The sequence below is a fragment of the Patagioenas fasciata genome, chromosome 10, assembly GCF_037038585.1.
Source record: "Patagioenas fasciata isolate bPatFas1 chromosome 10, bPatFas1.hap1, whole genome shotgun sequence".
In the NCBI taxonomy this organism is placed as follows: Eukaryota; Metazoa; Chordata; class Aves; order Columbiformes; family Columbidae; genus Patagioenas; species Patagioenas fasciata.
Window position 1 is genome coordinate 26586626 of NC_092529.1, and position 23035 is coordinate 26609660.

The 23035-nt window shown below is 50.4% G+C and overlaps 1 protein-coding gene and 1 pseudogene across 1 annotated transcript; one reads left to right on the forward strand and one right to left on the reverse strand.

Moving 5' to 3' along the window:
- Positions 1–11398: 11398 nt before the first annotated feature.
- Positions 11399–15580, forward strand: LOC139828729 (olfactory receptor 14J1-like; annotated as a pseudogene).
- A 1-nt stretch (position 15581) lies between these two features.
- On the reverse strand, positions 15582–21235 carry LOC139828730 (olfactory receptor 14J1-like). The gene is made up of 2 exons (XM_071812869.1): positions 20735–21235; positions 15582–15590 (listed from the first exon to the last, which is right to left on the reverse strand). Exons 1-2 carry the CDS (start codon positions 21233–21235, stop codon positions 15582–15584), a joined length of 510 nt encoding a protein of 169 aa, XP_071668970.1.
- Positions 21236–23035: the final 1800 nt, after the last annotated feature.

The following is a 23035-nucleotide window of genomic DNA, read 5'->3' on the forward strand; positions in this document are numbered from 1 at the left end:
GGGAGGCTGAGGGCAGCAAGATGAGCTGACACTGCTTCATTTCCAGTAAAAGAACAGACAGGGTGAATGTGGAACTGCTGGTGAACTTCCTAAGAGTAGAATCAGACAGGACTGAGGTTCTTCATGGCTTCTTTGCCTCCATCTTCTGCAGCAAGGTCTCTTGGGACTTTGTTCCTGAAGGCAGGAGTCTGGAGAACACCCAACAGTGGATGGGGCTCAAGTCAGGGGTGACCTGAGCAAACTCAGACACCATTACAGAACAGGAGATGGGTCACTTGACCAGCTCCCTGAACACAAGTATCCCTGTGCTGTGGCACCTGAGATTCCCAGGAACACCCACCTCTTGGTCCAGAGCTGTGTGATTCCTCTTGAGGTGTCCTGGACTGAAAGCTCTCTAATCATGCACACCAGACTTGAAGCTTTTAGGAAAATGTTGCGCAGTGGCTTGGCTTGTAAGAGCATTTTCGATGTTAATGAGCCCTCTGCTGCCATGATCCTGAACTGCAGCTACTGAAAGAATGAACAAACCTCTGATGAAGTGAAAGGCAGAAGCAAACCCCAGGTTTCTGAGGGTGTTTGGGACCCCTTGAAGGGCCATCACTGACACAGCTGTGAAGAAAACAACCAGTGCAGGTCCCTGTCCCTGGAGAGCGGTGAAGGAAAGAATTGGAGACACTGGTTACAGGTGATGAGTGCCATGTGGAGGTGGCTCTGATGCCATGTCAGCCCTTGATGCTTGTTCATCTCCAGAATGGCTGAGCCCTGACCCCTGGGACTTGGTAGATTTTTCTCCAGTGTTTTTCAAGTCTTTTCCTGTGGTCAGTGTGAGTGTTTTGTGTTTTGGGTTGGGTTTTCTGTGCTGTTGTTTTAAGTGCAAGGCTCTGGTTTGCTGTGGAGCTGGAAATGCCTGTGAGTTCCTCACAACTCATCCACCTTCCTTCATACATCTGGCAATGGTCACCAATCACCTCAATGTCCCAGTCCCACACTTGCTTGAATCCTCTATTTGGATCTATACCCCATCACTCCAGGAGGTTCATGGATCCACCAGGCTCATGGATGATTCCTGAGGTCCATCCAAGTGTGGGCAGCGTAAGAGAGGAGCAGAGCAGGGTCAGCTCATGGGCCATGACTGAGCACAACCACCCCAGCAGCAGCCATTCCCCATCTCCCAGGCACAGCCAAGCTCACAGCATGCAAATGGCACTGCCATACATGAGTAGCCCAAGAGAGGCCTTTCTTCCTTCCACATTCCCAGGAAAATCTTCCTCCTGTTCCTCCTCCACCTGCAGACATCAACTGCTTTCCATTTCTGGGTTCAGACATGGCTGGAAGGGTTCAATAAAGCCATCAGCCATCTCGTTGCTTCTTGAAGGATAGTTCTTGACTTTTAACATGATTATCCACAGAAAGCCACCAGCTTTGCATCTCAGGAACTGGAATGTCAGAGTTCAAGGGCAGGATGGTTTGGGCTCTGTCCTGGGATCTGGAAACTGAAACGTGCTCCCATCTCCCAACCCCCTGCCCTCCTCAGTGATGTGTGAGACATTCTGACAGCAAGGCCTGAACTCACAGTCATGACCAGTATCTTATGTCCAACTGCAGCCAATGGTGTCCTGACAGCTCAGGAGTGGAGCTTCCATTGCTGGAGGTATTTAGAAGATGTGGAGATGTGGCGATTAAGGATTTGATTTACATTTGTATTCTATGTTGTAAAGGGTCTTTTCCAAAATAAATGATTCCATGATACTATAATTCTATGATTTGGGTTGGAACCATTTCAGTTCCATCACCTCCAGCTTCCCTCAGCGGCTGCTGTTGTGTGGCACAGCTGTCCTGGCTCTCCAGGCAGGTTGGGCACTGGTTTGTTGCCTGCATTGGCAGTTTTCCCCTTCCTGGGGTAAAAGACTGTTGAGGAGAGACAGTTGTAGAGGTTTGGGTCACAGGGGTTTGAAGCAATCCCTTCAAAATCTGAGCAGGCTGAGCTTTGGAGCCCAGGATGAATGGAGATGCTCTGACGGATGTTTTTGAACAGTGGTACTGTCACTAGTAACAGTAACAGAAAACTCCTTATTCTTGGTTATGCTAATGAACTAAAGCTCTTTAATGTCCTTCCGAACAGTCATTCTCAATTCTCAGAACAGATACTACATTTCAGTAGTTAGCCTCTTGTATGAAGTTCTTAGAACAGTGCTTTCTTTCACTTCTACCTTTTTTATCATTGAAAGAATACAACTCTTGAACAAAATTGCTCCCATTTCATCCGTATTCCATACATTTTCTCCTTTGTTTTTCTGGTGTGAGGGGCAGGTGGCATAAGGGGGTTGTTTCCTTTTTAGCCGTAGAAAGCCAAACAGATCGCGGGGTAGTGAAAAGGCACAAAGAAAGCCACAAACTTTATGTAGTGTGCACTGACAGAACATTTTATCCTACATTTCCAATCTCTGAAGTCCCAGTCGTACAGCAGAGATTGGAGTTCTGAGCTCCCTTCATCTGCCCTCTGTGACACATGTAAAATGGAACTACTGCAGTCAAGGAGTTGGTTTTGATTCTCTTCACAACCTGAAGCACCACATGGGTCAGGAGATCGTTGCAGCCACAAGGTGGCACTAGCGACCTGGTTCAGTAACAGCACGGCGACCACCCTCTGGCCACTCGATCGATCAGCTCGCAGACACCAATGTGGTGGATGGCAAATGGCGTTTATTGATAGGTAACACAGCAATATATACCTTGAGTTTTACAACGTCACATCCATCTGCTTAGATCACACACTACACACTACACCTATCAAGGGAGGGGCTACTATCTTTCCGTACAGCGCAAGATCTTCCGGCCGCCAGACAGGAGATGAACCAGGATGCTCAGATAGGACTAAAAATTCTCCGGTCCTAAACTTCAGGGCTTCACTGTAATCTCAGCAGACCTCTCACACTGATATCTGGGTTTAAGGAGCTGGTCAGGAGCCTCGTCTCCATTTCTTTACTGGTGGCTTTGCTGCCTGGCTGATGTGCAGACTCTGTACATGGATGCTGACACCTCCTGAGCAACCTGCTCTGAGACGCTTAACAACATGGGCAGTTCTTTTCGGAAGAGTATTAGGACAGCAAAAAAGACCCTGGATTGAAGCAAATGAAAAGGGACGAAAAAGTTGTCGTCAGGCCTGTTTACTGTTACTTGAAAAGCAGCTCTGCATGTGATGTGAGTTATTCCTGTGGTCAGAGAGAACCTGAGAGCTGTCCCTAAATGGAAAACATGAAGACGATGAAAGGACAGCGTCATTCAGGCTGGATGGGACCTCAGGAGGTGTCTTGACCAACCTTCTACTCAAATCAGGGTCAGACCAGATTACTCGGGGCTTTATCCAAACACATCTTGGTCACTTTCTGGGACAGAGTGAGTGCGCACTCCTGGGACACAGCTTCCAGTGCTTGACTGTCCTCAGGACTGGAAAGTTTCTCCCTTTCTACAGCACCTTTCCAAGCCCAAACATCTAGATGGCTTTTTACTCATCTACTTACACACTGACACAGACCATAATATACTGCCTTGGGCACAAGAATATTGTGGGGGATGATGCTGAATGCCTTGCTGACTTCCAGGTAACAGATCACCAGTGTTCTCCCCACGTCCACAGCCCTGTCCTTTCCTCACAGAAAGCAAAGAGGATGGACAGGCACAACCTGCCCTGGGTAAACCCCATCACCTTCTCTTCCAGACACCCAGAAATGGGGTCCCAGTGGACATGTTCTGGGGCACAGCCCTTAGTTCCCCTGCTCACCCATTGGCCATTTTGAAAAGTGCACACACTGTGTGAGAGCTGCCAGTGGTCAGGGAGTCCCCCCAGTCTCCATGAGCTTTCCAAGATGGTGGAGAGTGGCCTCCCTGTGACATCGTCCTGCTGTCTCAGCTCCTGGGATGCTGCTGTCCCATAGACTGGAGAGGGTTGTGTTAGTTCCAGTTACCCTGACTTGATCCCCATCCACTGCTGGTTGTTCTCCAGATTCCTGTCTCCAGTCACAGAGGCTTGGGAGGCAGCAGTTTCTCGGAAGAGATATTCTTCCTTTGAGAGTGCTGGTAGGAAATGTATTTTGCTGAGTAAATGGACACAATTATGTATTTTCCTATATATTTACCAACACATATATATATTTATTTTTCCTTATGATCACATAGAAAGACAGGCAACAGAGAGCTGTTGAGATCACTGTCAATATGGCCATCTAAAAAGAGAACACTCCAATTAACCTTTTTCTCCTTCTTTCCTCCATCAGGCCAGAGTGGTCCACAGCTTCCAGCAGGACTCACTGTGTGCCAAGGGTAAAAAGTGGCACTGACAGTCCATGGCAGTGGATTGTTTGGTGCCTTCGACCCTGTGCAAGACACAAGGATTATCTTTCTTTGTGCTGGAGGCTTTGGTAGGAGAGAAATCTAGAGAACATTTTTTTTAAAAATGAAGGGAAAAAGAAACCAATTGAAAGATGTAGATGAAGAAAATGTGTTTTGTAACTTTAAACATCAAAAGTTGTTGGTGTTGTAATTCTCCTCTCTTTGTTTTGAATACCTTAAATAGAAGTGTTTTCCCATGAGATCAAAATGAGACTTTTCAGGATGTGCATTAAGAGCAAGAGGAGAACTTCTGATCCTCCACTACATTTGCCTTCTCAGCACTCTCTCTGTTATCTGTGCATCTGATCTCCCTCATCCTCCATGTATTTCCTCCTGCCCTAACTAAACTGACCATGTCTGAAGTCCCATTTCCAGCAGCTGATCTGCACACAAGCACTTGCAATTGCTCTCTGGATTTCCCTTCCTCTTACTGTTTGATCACTCAGACACTTGTCAACAATCCAGTTGCTGCTTTCACCTTCAAGGAGTTAAAAGCTTCCTTGCCTATCAGTAGTCTGTCTAATTCTGTCTTTAGCCAATTCTTTTATTGTGTTTATTTCATAATTTTCTTTCTGTCTAAAACATTTCTTGCATGTTTCTGCCTTGGAGAAGGTGACCCTCAGTGGTGGCAGTTTGTCCTTGATGTACAGTTGAGGAATGTGGGTTTTTTTAACCATTACTCTTATCAGTGTTATTTAGTTTGTTCAAAGGTAAAGCAAAGTCCCTGTTTGCTGTGTGCAGCCAGGTCTCCAAGGAGAGCAGGTGGGAGCTGGTGCAAAGGAGCTGGCACATCCAGCTGCAGACTGCAGTGGAGAAGTCTGGTGTAAGGAAAAGGGATGCAAGGCCCAGGGGGCCAATGAGAGAAACGATGGGGTTGGGGAGGTGAGGAGCAAGGTTGTGCACACGGTGTGAGAGCTCAAGGGACAGCTTCTCCAGCCAGTCCAGACCTGCTTAGGAGAGACCCTGGATCCACATCAGATAATGCTGCAGTCAGCACTTCCCCAAACTGAACAGTAATGAAATACACCCTTTTCAACAGAAAGACATTTTTATCAGTAGCTTTTTGAAATCTTTCTCCATAATATACACAAAGAACATTCTTTAATTCACAGTACAAGACTAGAAGATGATTACAGGAAAAGAAATGGTTTCTTAGGGGTTTCTTCAGTGTAATGAACCCCATGGTGCATTTGATGCAGAGTCCTTGAACATTTCTCAGAGGCTGAGAGGAGATTGCACAAATCTTTCCAGAAGTCAAAGCCAGAAGAAAAAAGTACTAAGTACCTTGAAGTATTAATGAGTTCCACTGAGGGCAAGTACCAGCAAAGCCTCCCCAGGGACTCGTTAGAGCAGAGGATTGGAGGCCATGGTGGCAGATAAACAAAGGGAAATGTGCAGGCAGCTGAGGTGCTGAGAAAACCCTGGTTTAGCTGGGTGAAGCAGAGAGGCCAAGGCCTGACCCCCAGCCCCTGGGAAGGCAGATCCTGTCCCTCACACATTGCTCAGGGCTCTTCCTGGGCCAGGGGGATGTGGGCTGTGTGGTGCTGAGTGAAGGACAATGCTGTGACAGTTCCCAGCCTTCCTGGCGGTGTGCAAGGAGGCCATCAGGTGTCCCAGTGCCTCAGGACAACATGTCTCCTCACAGGCCTTGGTGGCAGAGGCGATGGCCATAGCCAAGGGGACAAAGACTTGGGTTCTCTTGGTGACATCCAGCCTTGCCAGTGCCCTTTGCCATCTCCACCACAGGTTGTCCTACACTGTCCCACAGCTGCTTCTGTTTCCCTGCAGGCTGTAGACACCCATCTTGCTTCCTCCCCTTGCTCTCACCCTGGTATTTCCATACATTGACTGGTGTGCCTCCACTCTTATGCTCTGTTCCTTGAAACACAAGAAGATGGACTGATCTCGTGCTCCTTCTGGATGATTTCTTGTGCCACAGCACTGCCCTTTGAGGGACATTTCTTCTTCCTCATGTCCAGTCTCCACGTTCCAAGCTGTGCTGTGTGGCAGTGTTTCTCTGCTGTAGAAAGGAGGACCCTGAAAACTACTGACCTGTCAGCCTCTTACCTGTGCTTGGAAGATCATGGCACAGATCCTCCTAGAAGCTGTGCTAAGGCACAAGGAGGACAGGGAGGTGATTTGAGATGGCCAGCAGGGCTCCACCAAGGGCAAGTCCTGCCTGACTAACCCAGTGGCCTTCTACAATAGAGTACAATAGAGTAACTACATGGTCCCTCACAACACCCTTCTCTCTGAATTGCAGAGATACAGATTCGATGACTGGACTGTTTAGTATGTGAGGAACTGGCTCAATGGTTGCACCCAGAGAGTGGTGGTCAATGGCACAATGTCTGGATGGACACTGGAGACAAGTGGTGTCCCTCAGGGGTCCATACTGGGATCAGTACTGTTTAATATCTTCATCAATGACATAGTGGGATCAGGTGCACCCTCAGCAAGTTTGTAGATGACACCAAACTGAGTGGTGTTGCTGATACACCTGAGGGACAGCAGCCATTCAGACGAACCTGGATAAGCTGAAGAAGTGGTTCATGTGAGTCTCCTGAGGTTGAACAAGGCCAAACACAAGGTCCTGCACCTGGGTTGGGGCAACCCCTGGTATCAGTACAGGCTGGGGACGAAGGGATTGAGAGCAGCCCTGATGAGAAGGACTTGGGGATACTGGTGGGTGAAAGACTGGACAGGATCCAGCAATGTGCGCTTGCAGTCCAGAAGGCCAACCATATCTTGGGCTGCATCCAAAGGAGCATGACCAGCAGGTCAAGGGATGACATTCTGCTCCTCTGCTTCACTCTGGTGAGACCCCACTTGGAGTCCTGTGTCCAGCTCTGGGGTCCTCAGTACAGGACAGACATGGAGAGACCAACACTCTCCATGCTCCAACCTCCTTTATGTAGTTGTAGAGTGAGAAGGTCTCCCCTCAGCCGTCTTTTATTCAGACTAAACAGCAACAGTTTCCTCAGCCACTCCTCATCAGACTTTTGCTCCAGCCTCTTCACCAGGACCATTGCCCTTCCCTGAACCTGCTCCAGCACCTCAAGGTCTTTCCTATAGTGAGGGACCCGAAACCAACCACAGTATTTGAGGTGGGACCTCACAAGCACCAAGTACAATGAGACAATCACTAACCTGGTCCTGCTGGCTGTGCTACTCTTAATGCAAACCAGGATTCTGGTGGCATTTTGGCCACCTGGGCACATGCTGCCTCACCTTCAGCTGGCTCAATCGACACCCCAGATCCCTCTTTTCCAGGCAGCTTTCCAGCCCCTCTTCCCCAAGACTGTAGTGCTGCCTGTGGTTGTTGTGACGCAAGTGCAGGAACTGGCACTTGGCCTTGTTAAGCCTCAAATATTTTCCCTCAGGTCATCACTTTGCCCAGTCCAGATCTCTCTGTAGACCCTTCCTACTCTCCATCGGGAAAACATTCCCAACCAATTTGGTGTCATCTGCAAAATTACTGAGGGTGCATTAGATCCCCTCATCCAGATCACTGATAAAGAGATCAAACAGAACTGGCCCCAATACTGAGCCCTGGGGACACCACTCATGACCGGCCACCAATCGGATTTGGCTCTGTTCACCACAACTCTTTGGGCCCAGCCCTCCAGCCAGTTCTTTAGCCATCGCAGATACACCATCCAGGCCAGGAGCTGCAGCTTCTCCAGGAGATGCTGTGGGATACGGTGTCAAAGGCTTTACTGCAGTCTTAGGACACAACACCCACAGCCTGTGTGGTGGATTCACTCCCCACCACAGACTTTCCCTCATCTGCTCAGCCGGTCACCTTGTCATAGAAGGAGATCAGGCTGGTCAAGCAGGACCTGCCTTTCACAAAGCCATGCTGATTGGGCCCGATTGCTCGTCTTGTATGGGTGACCTCACAGTCCTTTCCCAGCCATGTTCCTGCTGTTGGCCTATCCCCTGCAGAGGCAGAAGTGACCTCACAGTGCCCTGCACAGCCATTGGCTTCCTACTGGACTATGAGTTCCTGAGACACAAGTGACCACATGGCATCGTACCCAGCCATCACCCTCCTTGTGGTCCAGTGTGTGAGCAGATCAAACTGAGCTGCTTTCATCAAATTTATCCAATAGATTTCCTATCAAGGGTTTGAGTGGAGAAACGTTCCTCAGAGGAGCTGCTGTATTTACACTGGGCCATTTATACCTCTGCTTCTGCCTCTTTTCTCTCTTCTTCCTCCATCTGTGTTTGTTGAGGAAGGGTCCTGGGCTGAGCCTGGGTCTCCCATCCTAGGAATGTGTATGTTAGTATTATTATGACTGTATAAGGAGCAAAGTTCAGCTAAAAGACACTTGATGTAACAGTCTTGAGACAGATGTTAAAACAAGGCTCAACTAATTGTGCAGGCTCCAGAGTGTCTGCACTGCAAGGACAGTATTCTTTGCAGGTTCTGATTAGGTGTTTTAAAAGTCACTTTTATATTTATTAGAGGAGCAGACTGACCACAACTGAGAGGATTTACATATTTTAGTTTAGCAATTGCAGGCAGGATTCATTCTTTTAACTGGTAAGGACTACATCTTCTGTCTTCAAACACCTCTCCAAGGCAAAGATTCATTGAATCCTAGAATAACTCAGATTTGAAGAGAGCCCTGAACATCATCTTGTCTCACTCTCCTGCTCAAGGCAGGGTCCACCAGGTGAGGTTGTTTTAGGCCTCTGCCCAGCTTTCCAGCATCCACAAAGGAGCTGAAAATGCACTCCATGACATAATGAAGAGGCAGAATAAAGACATTCGACAGTTTTGGCCCCAGTACTCATCACTGAGGGATGCCGCTGGAAACCGGCTAAACACAGGACTTTGTACCACTGATGATATTTGGGCTTGGTCATCCAGACAACTTCCCACCCATCACAACATCCACATCTTTATCCCAGATCTTCCCAAGCTGCTCTAAGGCCACCACAGGAGACCATGTCTGGGGCCTTGCAAAACTCCATGTACACAACGTGCCTTTCTTTCCCCTGCCCATCTGGGTTCAGCAATCCCTTCCTTGTCCTACAACTGCCTGGTGATGGCTGCAGGAGAATGCGACTTGTCACCGTCCCAGCGACAGACGTAGGCTGACCAGGAGCAGCTCTGCACAGCGCAGCAGGGCTGAGGGCTCTGCCTGGGGATCTCAGGAGACGAGCAAGGCAGAGAGAGATTAAAGGTGGTCAGGATCGGGAGGATGACTGAGAGCTCACTGGAGGAGAAACCTTTGCAGTCCTTGCCATGGTAAGTCTCTGGGTGCAGGGCAATGCAGCTGTAGCTCCTGGAGGCATCTCCTAAAACTGGTACAGGCACAGCTGGTGGGATCTGTAAGGAGGGGGCTCTTGTCAGGCAATGTTGAACAGCTGTGAAGCCGGGTGAGCACCCAGGGGTGCCCAGGGCTGTCCTGCAGAGCAGGGACCCTGCCCGGGGAGATCCCCCACTGTGATGTGAGGAGAAGCTGTGGGTGGAAGAAGCAACCCCTATCAGGGCAGGAAAGGTGCTGTGTGGGTAAGGACTGCTCACAGATCCAGCATTTTTCCAAGGCGATGCCTAAAGTACAAGATCAATGCAAGGATTACCAGACAGATAAGGAGCTTTCCTGAGCCTGTCTCTTTCTTTTCCTTTGCCAACTGGTGGGGGGTGCAGGAAGGATAAAATGAAAATGAGCTCTCATGCTTAAACAAGTCACTGAGACTCCTGAACTGCAACTCTGAGTGATCAGTACATCTGCCAGAAGGCTCATAACATCCCTTCACCACCCCTCTGCCCGTGCACAGCACCTGCATCACCTTTGCTGGACCCCTCAGCCTAGTCTGACCTGTCCTGTTTTCCAGCCTGCAAACAGGAAGATGCCCCCAGGCAGTGCCCTGGGAACAGGCAGGATCTGTAGGGCCAGGGGAAGGGCACAGAGGGTGGGATGGGGTCTGTGAGCACTGACAGGGAAGAGACATGGACAGGGAAACACCTCCCAGGGGGAGAATCTCCAGGCAGCAGGGAAATGATCAGAAATGAGAGGAAGCTAAACCTGGAATTGTTATGGGAGGGAGCACAGAGAAAAGTCCCTGTGATCCCCTGCAGTGCAGATCCCTCCTGTGAGCAGCCCCCTGGCCTCCTCTCCCACCCAGCAAAGCCTCTGCCCTCAGGGCCGGGGGCTCCAAGGCATGAAGCAGCTCCAGTGCAGCCAGAGCTCCAGTTCCTCTGCAGAGCACAGGGGCTGAGAGCAGCTGCCCGGCAATGTTGGTGTCTGGGAGGTGGCTGCACAGCTGGGGAAGGGTGACGCAGTCTGAGTGCCCGGCTGCCTCTGCCCTGGCCTCTCTCACACCCACCCTCACCATCTCTGTTCCTTATCATTGGGAAAGTAAGTCTTCACGGCCCTTCTGTGTTAGCAGAACCAGGACAGTCCCCACTGCAGAGCTGGGCTGATTTATCGAGAACCCATGGGCAGAGGCCCTGCTCTTGGTTGCACGTTTGGCCAGCACTAAGCAGGGCTCCAGGCACAGTGCTGGAGAAAGTTGTCCTAGAAAAAGAGTGTCTGTGTGTGACAGGGGAGGGTCCGTGGGAGTTGGTTTGACGTTTGTCAGAGAACTCTTCCCTGGCTTCTCACTGTGCTTTTTTCTCATGACAGTGTGGCATACTCAGGAAAAGCAGATGTCCAACATCAGCTGCATCACCCAGTTCCTCCTCCTGGCATTCACAGACACACGGGAGCTGCAGCTCTTGCACTTCTGGCTCTTCCTGGGCATCTACCTGGCTGCCCTCCTGGGCAACGGCCTCATCATCACCACCGTAGCCTGGGACCAGCACCTCCACAGCCCCATGCACTTCTTCCTGCTCAGCCTCGCCCTCCTTGACCTGGGCTCCATCTCCACCAGTCTCCCCAAGTCCATGGCCAATTCCCTCTGGGACACCAGGGTCATTTCTTATATGGGATGTGCTGCCCAACTGTTTTGCTTTGTCTTTTTCATTTCAGCAGAGTATTCTCTTCTCACCATCATGTCCTATGACCGCTACGTTGCCATCTGCAAACCCCTGCACTACGGGACCCTCCTGGGCAGCAGAGCTTGTGTCCACATGGCAGCAGCTGCCTGGGCCACTGGGTTTCTCACTGCTCTGCTGCACACGGCCAATACATTTTCACTGCCACTGTGCAAGGGCAATGCCCTGGGCCAGTTCTTCTGTGAAATCCCCCAGATCCTCAAGCTCTCCTGCTCACACTCCTACCTCGGAAATTGGGCTTCTCATATTTGGTGCGCTTTTTTTTGAGGGATGTTTTGTGTTCATTGTGCTGTCCTATGTGCAGATCTTCAGGGCCGTGCTGAGGATCCCCTCTGAGCAGGGACAGCACAAAGCCTTTTCCACCTGCCTCCCTCACCTGGCTGTGGTCTCCTTGTTTATCAGTACCGGCACGTTTACCTACCTGAAGTCCCGCTCCATCTCCTCCCCATCCCTGGACCTGGTCGTAACTGTTCTGTATTCACTGGTACCCCCAACATTGAACCCCCTCATCTACAGCATGAGGAACAAGGATCTCAAGGATGCTCTAAGGCAGCTGATGACTGGATGTTTTTCAGGAGCCACAGGCTGCCTGATTTTCCCTGCAAAGGCCTCCCTGTGTATGTCATGACTGGCCAAGTCTGATTTCCTTCTCTACTTTTTTTTTCCACTTGTGATATTCTTGCTCTCAAACAAATGTCGCTATTCAACCCCTGTTGCTAAGGTATCTGTTCATCTTGGGTGACCCAGAGACTTGTGTGAATGGGGAGTTGCTCATTGTAATTAAGTGAAATAAAAGAAGCTACAGCAACTTTTTTTTTTTTTTGGTCAGAGATCCATCTTCTACATAGCCAGAATTAATGGGAAATGAAAACAGCTTTCTGACTGTACCAGGTTTGGAAAGGCTGCTCTGTGCCTGGAGCAGTAAGAGCTCTTGAGGACCTTAAGGACCAGGGCTTTTGTGCTGGCCTGGGGAGAGGGGATGGCATGGAGGAGCTGCAGACCTCTCAGGATCTGCTGGAGAGGAGAGTGAAGGACACACAGGTGCCTCCTTTTCCTATTGCTGTGCATGTTCATCCACCTCTGGGGTGACCCCTCTCTGAGCCCCAGGAGCTGCTGTGCCCTTCAGAGGGGCAGAGGCTGTGGGGTGAGTGCCCAGAGCACCTGCAATGGGCACTGGTGTGGGACCAGCCCTGACTGGGCTTTGCTGGGCAGAGGGCATTAGGGGTAGAGAGAAGGTGGAGGAGGTGGGAGAGACTCGAGGAGCTGGACTGGGTTGGAAAGGACCTGAGAGAGAAACATCAACCTGTATCTCGTGCTGCATGGCCATGCAGGGTGAAGACTCACACCAGGGGTTGTGATGCAGAGCCAGGGCTTGTGTGAGGGATCAAAGACATGCAGGTGCAGAAGAGAGGAGGCTGCTCTGTGCCCTTGGTATCATAGACAGACCAGGAAGGTGGCCCAGGACTTTTGTCACCCCCCAACCACTCATCATCTCTCGTGGGCCATGTCCAGCACTGGCCGCTCAGCTCATGTTTATGGGTGAGGTTCCCTGTGAGACCATGTCCATCCTCCTGCTGGTCTCAGGGCCTGTCTCAGGGAATGGCCAGCCCTGCCCAGCCTCTCTCCCGGCCCAGACCCGGGCAGAGCCTGGCACAGGACCGTCTTTGACCCCATGGGTGACACGACCTCTCCAGGAGCTTGGAGAGGCTGCCTAACAGAAAGGCCATGGGGTGACAAGGCACCATGGACTGATGTGGGCATCACATCAGGAGACCGTTCCCTATCGCGAATGCACTCTGTCCTGTGCTGAGCCTGCACCATGGTCCATCTGTGGGGCAGCAGGGCTGGACTGTCACAGCACAAGGTGGAGGCAGGGGCCACAAAGCTGCTGCCAGGGGTGACAGCAAGGGCAGGTGCAGACAAGGAGTTCATGTGCATTAGCTTTGCTGAGCAGGGATGACTTTGGGAAAGGCAAAGCTCACCTGGAGTTGGTGGCTGCAAGAAAAGTCCAGAGCAAAACCAAGATCTTCAACAACTGTGTCAGAGACCACGGCTGAAGAAGGGAAACACAGAGCTGCTGCTGGGTGGGGAGGGGAATTCAATAACAGCAGACACTGATACTAGTGCTGAGGGACTCAATGACTCCTGTGCCTGGGTCTTTACTGAAACATCTCCCAGGCCTCTGTTCAAGGGGTTCAACGAGGAGAATATTTCTTAGCAGGACCCTCAGGAAACCTCAGCAGGACCAACATCAGTGTCTGCCCCTGCAGGGAACTCACCCGGCAATGGCACAGGCTGGGGATGTCTGGTTGGGAGCAGCTGTGGGAAAGGTCTGTGTGGGCAGGGAGCTGGACAGGAGGCAGCGTGTGCCCTGGTGCAAGGGAGGCCAGGAGCACCCTGGACTGTGTCACCAGGTGCTCGGCCAGGAGGTGGAGGGAAGGGATTCTCTGAAATACTCCATCCAGATCTCAGATCCCAATTCAGGAAGGATATTGGCAAGCAGAAGTGGGTTGAGCAAAGGGCCTCAGGACAGCCAGGGACTGGAGCACTTGTCCTGTGGGGAGAAACTGAGGGTGCCGGGCTTGTCCAGCCCAGAGAAGGGAAGGATGACAGGGACCTCATCACAGCCTGTCAGCACCAATGAGGAGGTCATGGAGAACACACAGCCAGGCTCTTCACCGTGGTGTGTGGCAGAAGGACAAAAGAGAATGTGTGGAAGGTGAAAGAGCAGAGGTTCAGCCAGGACATCAGGAAAAGCTTTTTCCCTAGAAGAAGGGTGGCAAATTCATTTTCACCAGGCGTCACATCAGCCTCATGGTTGCCTTCAAAGGACCGAATGTAATTTTAGGACCGTATAAAAGTAACTACTCCTAGATTTATACACTCCTTAAATTACATTTGGCCCTTTGAAGGCAACCATGAGGCTGATGTGGCCTCCAGTGAAAAAGAATATGACACCCCTGCCCTATGAGCTCAGCCAAGTCCTGTCTCAGGTCACTCAGAGAAGCTCTGCAGCCTCTGTCCTTGCAGGTTTTCAATCTCTGATTGAATCAAGGCTTGAACACCTTGGTGTGACCCAGTTGGTGACAGGTTGGACTGCAGACTCCTGAGGTCCCTTCAACCTCAGTTCTCTTATGATCCCATGGTGATGTTGGGCTCTGTTTCTAACTGGAGCAGAGCAGACGATGATGGGGTAGGATCCACCTGTGCTGTAGGTGACCATCTAAACCAACATCTCAGCCAGGGAACCAGCCAACACCTCAGTGTGACTCGCTCTGGGTAAAGTGTGAGGAGTCCAGGGCAGGGAAGGTTCAGAGAGCATGGGGTGCTATGCAAGACACAAAATGATCTTGGCTTCTTGCTTGTAAACTCATTGTATGTCAGCTAATGTCAATGAAAATTAAAATAAGAAGAACTGAAGACAAAGATCCAAAGCAAAGGAAGGTGTCAACATACTTCTTATTTGTTTATTTATTTATTCACTCATTTATTTATTTATTTATTTATTTATTTGCTATTTATTTATTTATTTATTTGTTTGTTTGTCTTTCTAGGAGGGTTACTTTTCTTTGAAAGAGTTTTCCAGAACTGTGCATGGATTTAGGACACAGATTTCTTCACCTCCAGGGACACAAACACCTGGTGCCAATGTAGGTGGCCCAGGAACCCCTGCCCAGGCTCCACCTGCATTACAAGGTGCTCTGGTCTCCCCAGGTCCTGTGTGATAGATGCCAATTCCTGGCAGGCACCTCAGGTACAGTGGGGCCGTAAAATGGCACTGGCTGTTCATGGTGACACAACAGATGACTGATGTCTGCCTGGAAAGGTGCACTTCTTTGTTGTTGTTTTTTGGTTTTGTGGGTTTTTTGTGGGGCTTTCTTTGTTTGTTTTTTCTGTGTGTGGTTTTTGTGTTTGCTGTGGTTTTTTGGTTTTTTTGGTGTGTGTTTTTTGGGTGTGATTTCTGGTCTTGTTTTGTGCCTTTTTGGTTTTTGTTGTTTTTTTTTTTTTTTTTTTACTTATTAAAACAAACAAAGGAAAAAAAAAAAAAAGCCACAAAAGTGAATTACCGGTAAGTGTACTAAGGATAGGAGAAGATATACTGGTCTTCCCCTGTACTTCTATTACCAACACTCTATTATTACATCTCCCTCATCTTTCAGGAGTTTCCGCCTCTCGTGATTCAATGTCCCTGTCAAAGGACAACTTTCCAGCACTGTCTGGACATTTTCCTTCCCAGTGCTCTCAGGTTTCTCCTCCACTTGCTCTTTGGTCATTCAGTTCCTCTCAACTGTCTGGTTTCTGCTTCGAGCTTCAGGGAGTTACAAACTTCACCCATTCTTCAGAGCTCTAATTAACATGGCAGTCAACACGTTCATTTGGTTTATTTCTATCCTTTCCTATCTCTCTGTCTAAACCAGTTCTTGTGTGGATGTCCCTTGTGGATGGCGGACCTCATCTGATCCAGCTTACACACACAGCTGAGGAAAGTGTTTTACTGTTTATTAAACTGTGCAGTGTTTGCACAGGAGAGCAGGTGGAGCTGGTGCACAGGAGCTGCAGCATCTCCTGCAGAGCTCAGTGGAGAAGTCTGATGTGAGGAAAAGTGATGCAGTCTCTGGTGGCCAATGAGGGAACCGGCAGACTGGGGGTGGGGGGTGAGGAGCGAGGTTGTCCATACAGTGTCCAGCCTCAAGGGACTGTTCTCCTGCCTGTGCAGATGTCTTCAGGAGACCCTCTGGATCAATGTCCAGTGTAGAATGCTGCTGTCACTTCTTCTATACACTGAAAAATGACAGAAAATACCCTGGAAAGAAAAAGCCCTGCTTTATGAAATCTTCTTTGAAATCTTCATCACTAAGTGTCCCATTGAAACCTCTCCAGTTACTTCTACAAGTCTTAAAAGATTTGAATGAAATTACAGAAAGAAACATCACTCGTTAGGGCTTTCTGTGTTTTAATGAGCCCCATGGTGTATTTGGTGCTGAGTCCATAAACCACAGATAGCAAGCACAGACTGAAGAATCTGCTCAAGAAGTCCAAGTCAGAAGCAAACTCCAAAGTATCTTCACGCATTAATGGGCCCCATTGAGGGCTGTTACTGACAAAGCCTCCCCAGGGACTCTGAGAAAGACCAGAGCATTGGAGGCAGTCATTGCATCAGGCAAAGGCAAAGTGCAGCAGTTCTGATGCTGAGAAAACCCTTGGTTTGTTTGATGAGGGACAATGGCCAAGCCTTGAGCCCCTGCCCCTAGGAAGAGAGATCCTGTCCCTCACGTGTGGCTCAGGGCTCTTCCTGGGGATGTGGGGAGTGCGATGCCCAGTGAAGGGCAATGGTGTGACACTCCCTGGGGGTGCAAGGAGGCAATGGGTGCCATGGCCATGACAACCATGTGTCTCCTCTTAGGCCTCACTGGCAGGGACATCAGCCATAGGCAAGGGGACAAAGACCATGGGTCTTTCAGAGACATCCAGCCTCAGCCATGGCCATGTCCATTATGGTCCATCCTACACTGTCCCAGGCCTGTGGCTGTTTCCCCACAGGCTGTAGACACCCCATGTGCTTCCCCACCTTGTTCTCACCCTAGCGTGTCCCCACCTGTGCTGCTGTCTCTCCACCCTCACCAGCTGTTCCTTGAAACACAAAGCCATGGCTGATCCAGAGTCCATCTCAATGACCACAGCCATGTGCTCAGAATGACATTTCTTTATCCTGAGCTCCACTCTGGACCTCCAGAGCTGCAGTTTCTGATGGTTTTCCTTTCTCATGCTGCTTCCCTCTACTAAAAAGAAAAAGTGCCATCATCTTGGAAAGTGATTTTCAACATTTCTGAAGCTACTACTACCTTTTCTTGTCATGATTTTACCACAGCCACCAACTAAGACCATGAGAGCTGCTCACATCCTGCTTCCAGTCCTCAAGTGGGATAAGAGAGAGAACTGAAAGGGAAGAGAGAAACCTGTGGGTTTATAAAAAAATATAATAAGATAATGAAAATAATACACTGCTACTTCTAATATGCTTATACTAAAATACACGTAAAGTAAAATATATGATACTCAGTGCAATCCCCCACGTAACTCCAGTCGTGCTGAACAGGCAGCCCAAAAGAAGCGAGCACCCTGGTCCTGAACAGTTGATCCCAGCAAGAGAAAGTAAAAGTGCAAAAGGCAGAGAGGCCCAAGGGCCAAATGAAAATCAGGAAAACGTCATAAAACTGAACTAACACTGAACTCCCAATAGAATGGAACTTCCAAACAGAGCCAACCAAAGTAGCCGGCAAACCAAAACTAACTGGCTGGAAAGGGCATCTCCAGCGCTATACTGAGGATGACACTAATGGTAGAGAACAGCTCATTGATTGACCCGGATGTCAATCCAGGTGCTGCCCTGTCTGTGTCCCCTCTTGCCAATTTGCATCCCCAGCTGGATGGCCAAAGAAATCCTTGGTTTCCCTGACAACAGCCAAGATCTCAGTGAGTTCTGACATTCCTTTCATAGCAAATGGCAAACACAGTAAAGCTGCTAAAAGACAGAATTAACTCTATCCCAGGGAAGAAACTGTGTTATCTCACTGTTCTCATAGGAAATCTAAACAAAAGACTGTACTGGCTGTGAAGGACAGAGGTTCAAAATGCGTGAAGGACAGAGGTTCAAAATGCATGAAGGAAATTAACTCAATTTCAGTAAAACCAGCACGTTTCCTCAGCCTCCCCTTCACCAGGCTAAAGAAGTTTGGGTATCTCAGCATCTCCACACATGACCCAGACTTTCTCTGGCCACACGACAGCTCCTCCCCGTTCCTCTTCCTAAGGGCCTCCAAAGGGCATGGGGATGGTCTACAGTTTCCTATATGCTGCCTTTTCTGGTGGAGGCCACAGAGGCTGCCAGCCCTTTAGAGGACCCAGGACAGGCCTTGTCCTTCCTCTGGGCACAGCTGGACCCCAGTTCTCCAGCTCAACCCCAGCTCAGGAACCTTGTCTAGGGGTGACTTTTGGGGTAAGGTTAACAAGAGGGATGCGTAAGTTTGTCTTAAGAACATGTGATGAGCACCAGCACTGAAATACCAGAGCAAAATGATGTGGCTTCTGGGTGAATACTTTCTTCAGTGCAAGTCCTGACACAGGGTCCCAGACTTGCTTTCCATGCCACCCTTCACGAGGGATGGTGCACTAAGGGATGGCAAGTGGGGAACACCAATCCTTCTCCAGCTACTTCCCAGGCCTGGTGAAGCACCAGGACAGCAAGGATTTCTGGCCCTGCACCCTAAACTCTGGGTATAATCATGGGGCAGTTGAACAACAGCATTTTTCTCTCCAAGGCCATTTCCAGCCCAGGTCAGCTCCTGTGTGATTTCCCCCATTCCTCCTCTGATCTGCTCAGGTGCTCCTGGTCCCATCCTGTTCTCCCCACTGGGCCCCAAACCGGCAGTGATGCTCTGCAGAGCAGGTTGGCTGCAGAACCATGGGGTGACTGCACACTGGTTGTGCTGCTCAGTGAGGGACACAGATGCAGCTGGATGGGCTGCACCGTCACTGAGCTCTTTCCTGGGGGTCTAAAGCTCTGGAATGGGTCCAGAGCATTTCTTGGGACTCATTGGGTTTTCCGCTCATTTCTGTTCAGCAATCCCTTCCTTGTCCTTCAGGTTCCTGGAAACTGGTGCAGGAAGACATGTCCTATCCCCTTCCCAGGGACAGAGGTATGCTGGCCACCCCTACATTCTTCAAATTCTCCGTCCTGCCCTTCTTGAAGATGGGTTTGATATCTTCCTTTCCTGAGGACCTCAGAACTTCTCTGATTCTGCTGTCACTCTTGGTAGCACAATCCAGAATCATGGGCAAGGGTGAGAGAGCGCTTGAAATGAGCCTGTCCCAGCAGCTGAGATGAATCTCACTGGGCCACTGAGGTTTGTTCCTGGAATAACACACAGAAATGCCACGGTTCCAACAGGCATCCATATCTGAGTTGGTCTCAGGACTCCTTCTGCACCCAGGGATGCTCACAGACAGAGTCTGACCCTTTTGCACATAGAGGCCGTAGTCTCAGTTTCTCTCTGGCCTCCTGTTGCCACTCCAAAGGGATGGGAGAAGCCTCAGCCCTGTGCTGTGTCACCTGCTCTGCACACATCTGAGATGTGCCACGTAATGAGGAATGGACACGGGGACGTACGTTCAAGGAAGAAGATCCCAGTGGGTGGTTTCCCCTGGGCTGTTACTCCCAATGTGAAGTGACCTTGAGACACTGTCTGTGCCACAGGCCTTCATGGAACCCCCAGGAAGAGCTGCTGTCGTTAGTGTTCACCTGGATTCATCTCACCTCTCGTACATGATGTGCATGCTCACATCTCATCTCTACAATGCAGACATGGATTTCTGACCTACTCATTCAGTGTCCATCCATGGAGGGAAGAGCAATGTCTGTGAGCTGGGGAGAGAGGCCAGGGCTGGTAGTGCGGGGCCAGACCATGACGATGCCCTGGGGCAGATTCTGTGGGGTGTCCAGTGCACAGGGGCACAGCCCAGCCCCTGCTCTGCTGGTCCTGCAGGTCTCTGGCAGGAGGCCTGGCTGTGAGAGGACACTGCTGTGTGCCAGCCCTGCACACACACACTGTTCAGCTGAACAATGGTGTTTCATATGTGGGTCACTTTCTTGGGCATGTTCTTGAGAGAACCTTTGTAAGAAGACCTAAACCTTGAAGCCCTGCCCATAGGAAATCACCTTTCTATCTGGAAAGGCTGTTTTGAGTCCAGCTCTCTCACAGCAGTGCCCATTGCCTGTCCCTGCCTGCGCTCACAGCACTGACACACAGCAGGACGGGGACCAAGCTGCCAGAGCACTCAGGCCTTGCACCAACACAAGGGATGAGAAGGAGAGTGTGGGAGTGGAACCAGAACAGCTCTGGAAGGCCAAGTGCTGGTTCTCCCTGGCGCTGCTGCCATGAGAGAGCTCTTTTCCCTTCCATCCATTCACACGGGAACTGTCCCTGAAGCTACAGAAAGGTCTTGGAGTTAAGATGCCAGTAGAAAAAAAATTGTTGAAGGTCCGTTTATTTTACTTAAACACATAGAACACGAATTCCTCACTGACACAGCCACTTACTGAGAAAAGAAAAGCAGGCAGCGAATTGCAAAGGGAATTAAAATCTTTTCATAATAAACAAACACAAGGAGAAACAAAAAATACTGCAGACAGGATGAATCTACAATGAGTTAGACTATAACTCTTATATAGAACAAGATAGAGCCAGTTTATAGCTTCAGAAGTAATCCAGTCATCTGTTTCCCCAGGGCATCCTTGAGCTCCTGGTTCCTCATGCTGTAGATGAGGGGGTTCACTGCTGGAGGCACCACTGAGTACAGAACAGACACCACCAGATCCAGGGAAGGAGAGGAGATGGAGGGGGGCTTCAGATAGGCAAACATGGAAGTGCTGATAAGCAGGGAGACCACGGCCAGGTGAGGGAGGCAGGTGGAAAAGGCTTTGTGCCGTCCCTGCTCAGAGGGGATCCTCAGCACGGCCCTGAAGATCTGCACATAGGACAGCACGATGAACACAAAACACCCACATCCTATTAAGACACTAAACACAATAAGCCCCAGTTCCCTGAGATAGGAGTGTGAACAGGAGAGTTTGATGATCTGGGGGATTTCACAGAAGAACTGGTCCAGGGCATTGCCCTTGCACAGGGGCAGTGAAAATGTATTGGCCGTGTGCAGCAGAGCGCTGAGAAACCCAGTGGCCCAGGCAGCTGCTGCCATGTGGACACAAGCTCTGCTGCCCAGGAGGGTCCCGTAGTGCAGGGGTTTGCAGATGGCAACGTAGCGGTCGTAGGACATGATGGTGAGAAGATACAACTCTACTAAAATGAAAAACACAAATGAAAAGAGCTGTGAAGCACATCCCAACTATGAAATATTCCTGGTGTCCCAGAGGGAGCTGACCATTGATCTGGGGAGAGTGGTGGACATGGAGCCCAGGTCAAGGAGGGTGAGGTTGAGCAGGAAGAAGTACATGGGGGTGTGGAGGTGCTGGTCACAGGCTATGGTGGTGATGATGAGGCCGTTGCCCAGGAGGGCAGCCAGGTAGATGCCCAGGAAGAGCCAGAAGTGCAAGAGCTGCAGCTCCCGTGTGTCTGCGAACGGCAGGAGGAGGAACTGGGTGATGGAGCTGCTGTTGGATATTTGCTGCCTCTGGGTATGTGACCTGTCATAGAAGGAAAAGATAGTGAAGATTTACATAAGACTCACAGACCGTCACAGCCCATCACACAACGAGACACTTTTTTTCAAGGAGAACATCCTGGCTGGAGCCCTCGTCGGTGCTTGATGAGTGTTCAATGAAGAGCAGGGTCTCTGCCCAGGGGCTCTTGAGGAGTCAGACTGACCCTGTGTGATTGAGTGGGGCAGGGGCCATTCCTGGGGTTCAGCTTTGTCAGCTGGAACCGCTCCTGGTGCAGAAGGGACTGTCAGCATCTGTACCCCCAGGCCTGAGAAACTGAGTTGGAGAGGTTTGGTGTTTCTCCAGCTCCTTCTCCCCTCCCACCCTGGGGAGTGTTGTTGGGTGTCAGAAACCCTCAGCATTTCTGCTGCACTCAGCGAGAACAGAGCGAGTCCTGTGAGACCAGAGGATGCCTGTAGGTCAGTGCAGAGTGAGGGCAGCTGGTCTGTCCCTCTGTCTTGCTCCAGCTGCCCTGGGCTGGCACCTTTCTGAGATGGAGCCTGATCACACTCCCATGTTACCCTGAAAAGCCATCAGGCACTGCTGAGAGCAGAGGGAGCCAACTCAGACCATGACACGGCTCACCCTTTCCCAAGGTCTCGGCACTCCACATTTAGCCCTGGACACACGGCTCATTTCACAAACTCAACAACATTTTTGCTGTTGTAGCATCTCTGTGCATTTACATGGGGTTTTCAGATAACACAAGGATGCTGTAGGACAGGTTTGCATTCTAGGAGGAAACCTCACAGCTAGGAAGGAAATCTCAACGAGACAGTCAGGAATTCTAAAGATGGCATTTGATTCAGGGAGACTCAACTCATTCCCCAGCCCCACAGACTGCATTACCCACAGCTCCACAGGTCAGAGCAAAGCTGGGACACGTGTTCCCATGGACACACCTGCAGGAAAGGACCCACAAGATCAGGCTGTGACTCTGCAGCTGAAACTGCCATCCCCAGAGAGCCTGACAGCAAGAACAAGATCCCAACAGCAGTGACCCAGAGCAGGGGAGCAAGAAGGACAATGCGGTGAGGGTGGGTGTGAGAGAGGCCAGGGCAGAGGCAGCCGGGCACTCTGACAGCGTCACCCTTCCCCAGCTGTGCAGCCACCTCCCAGACACCAACATTGCCGGGCAGCTGCTCTCAGCCCCTGTGCTCTGCAGAGGAACTGGAGCTCTGGCTGCACTGGAGCTGCTTCATGCCTTGGAGCCCCCGGCCCTGAGGGCAGAGGCTTTGCTGGGTGGGACAGGAGGCCAGGGGGCTGCTCACAGGAGGGATCTGCACTGCAGGGGATCACCGGGACTTTTCTCTGTTCTCCCTCTCATAACCATTCCAGGTTCAGTTTCCTCCCATTTCTTACCATTTCCCTGCTGCCTGGAGATTCTCCCCCTGGGAGGTGTTTCCCTGTCCATGTCT

Coding starts and splice junctions, on each gene's coding strand:
- LOC139828730 (XM_071812869.1), bottom strand. CDS start 21,235: ATGTCCTACGACCGCTACGTTGCCATCTGCAAACCCCTGCACTACGGG.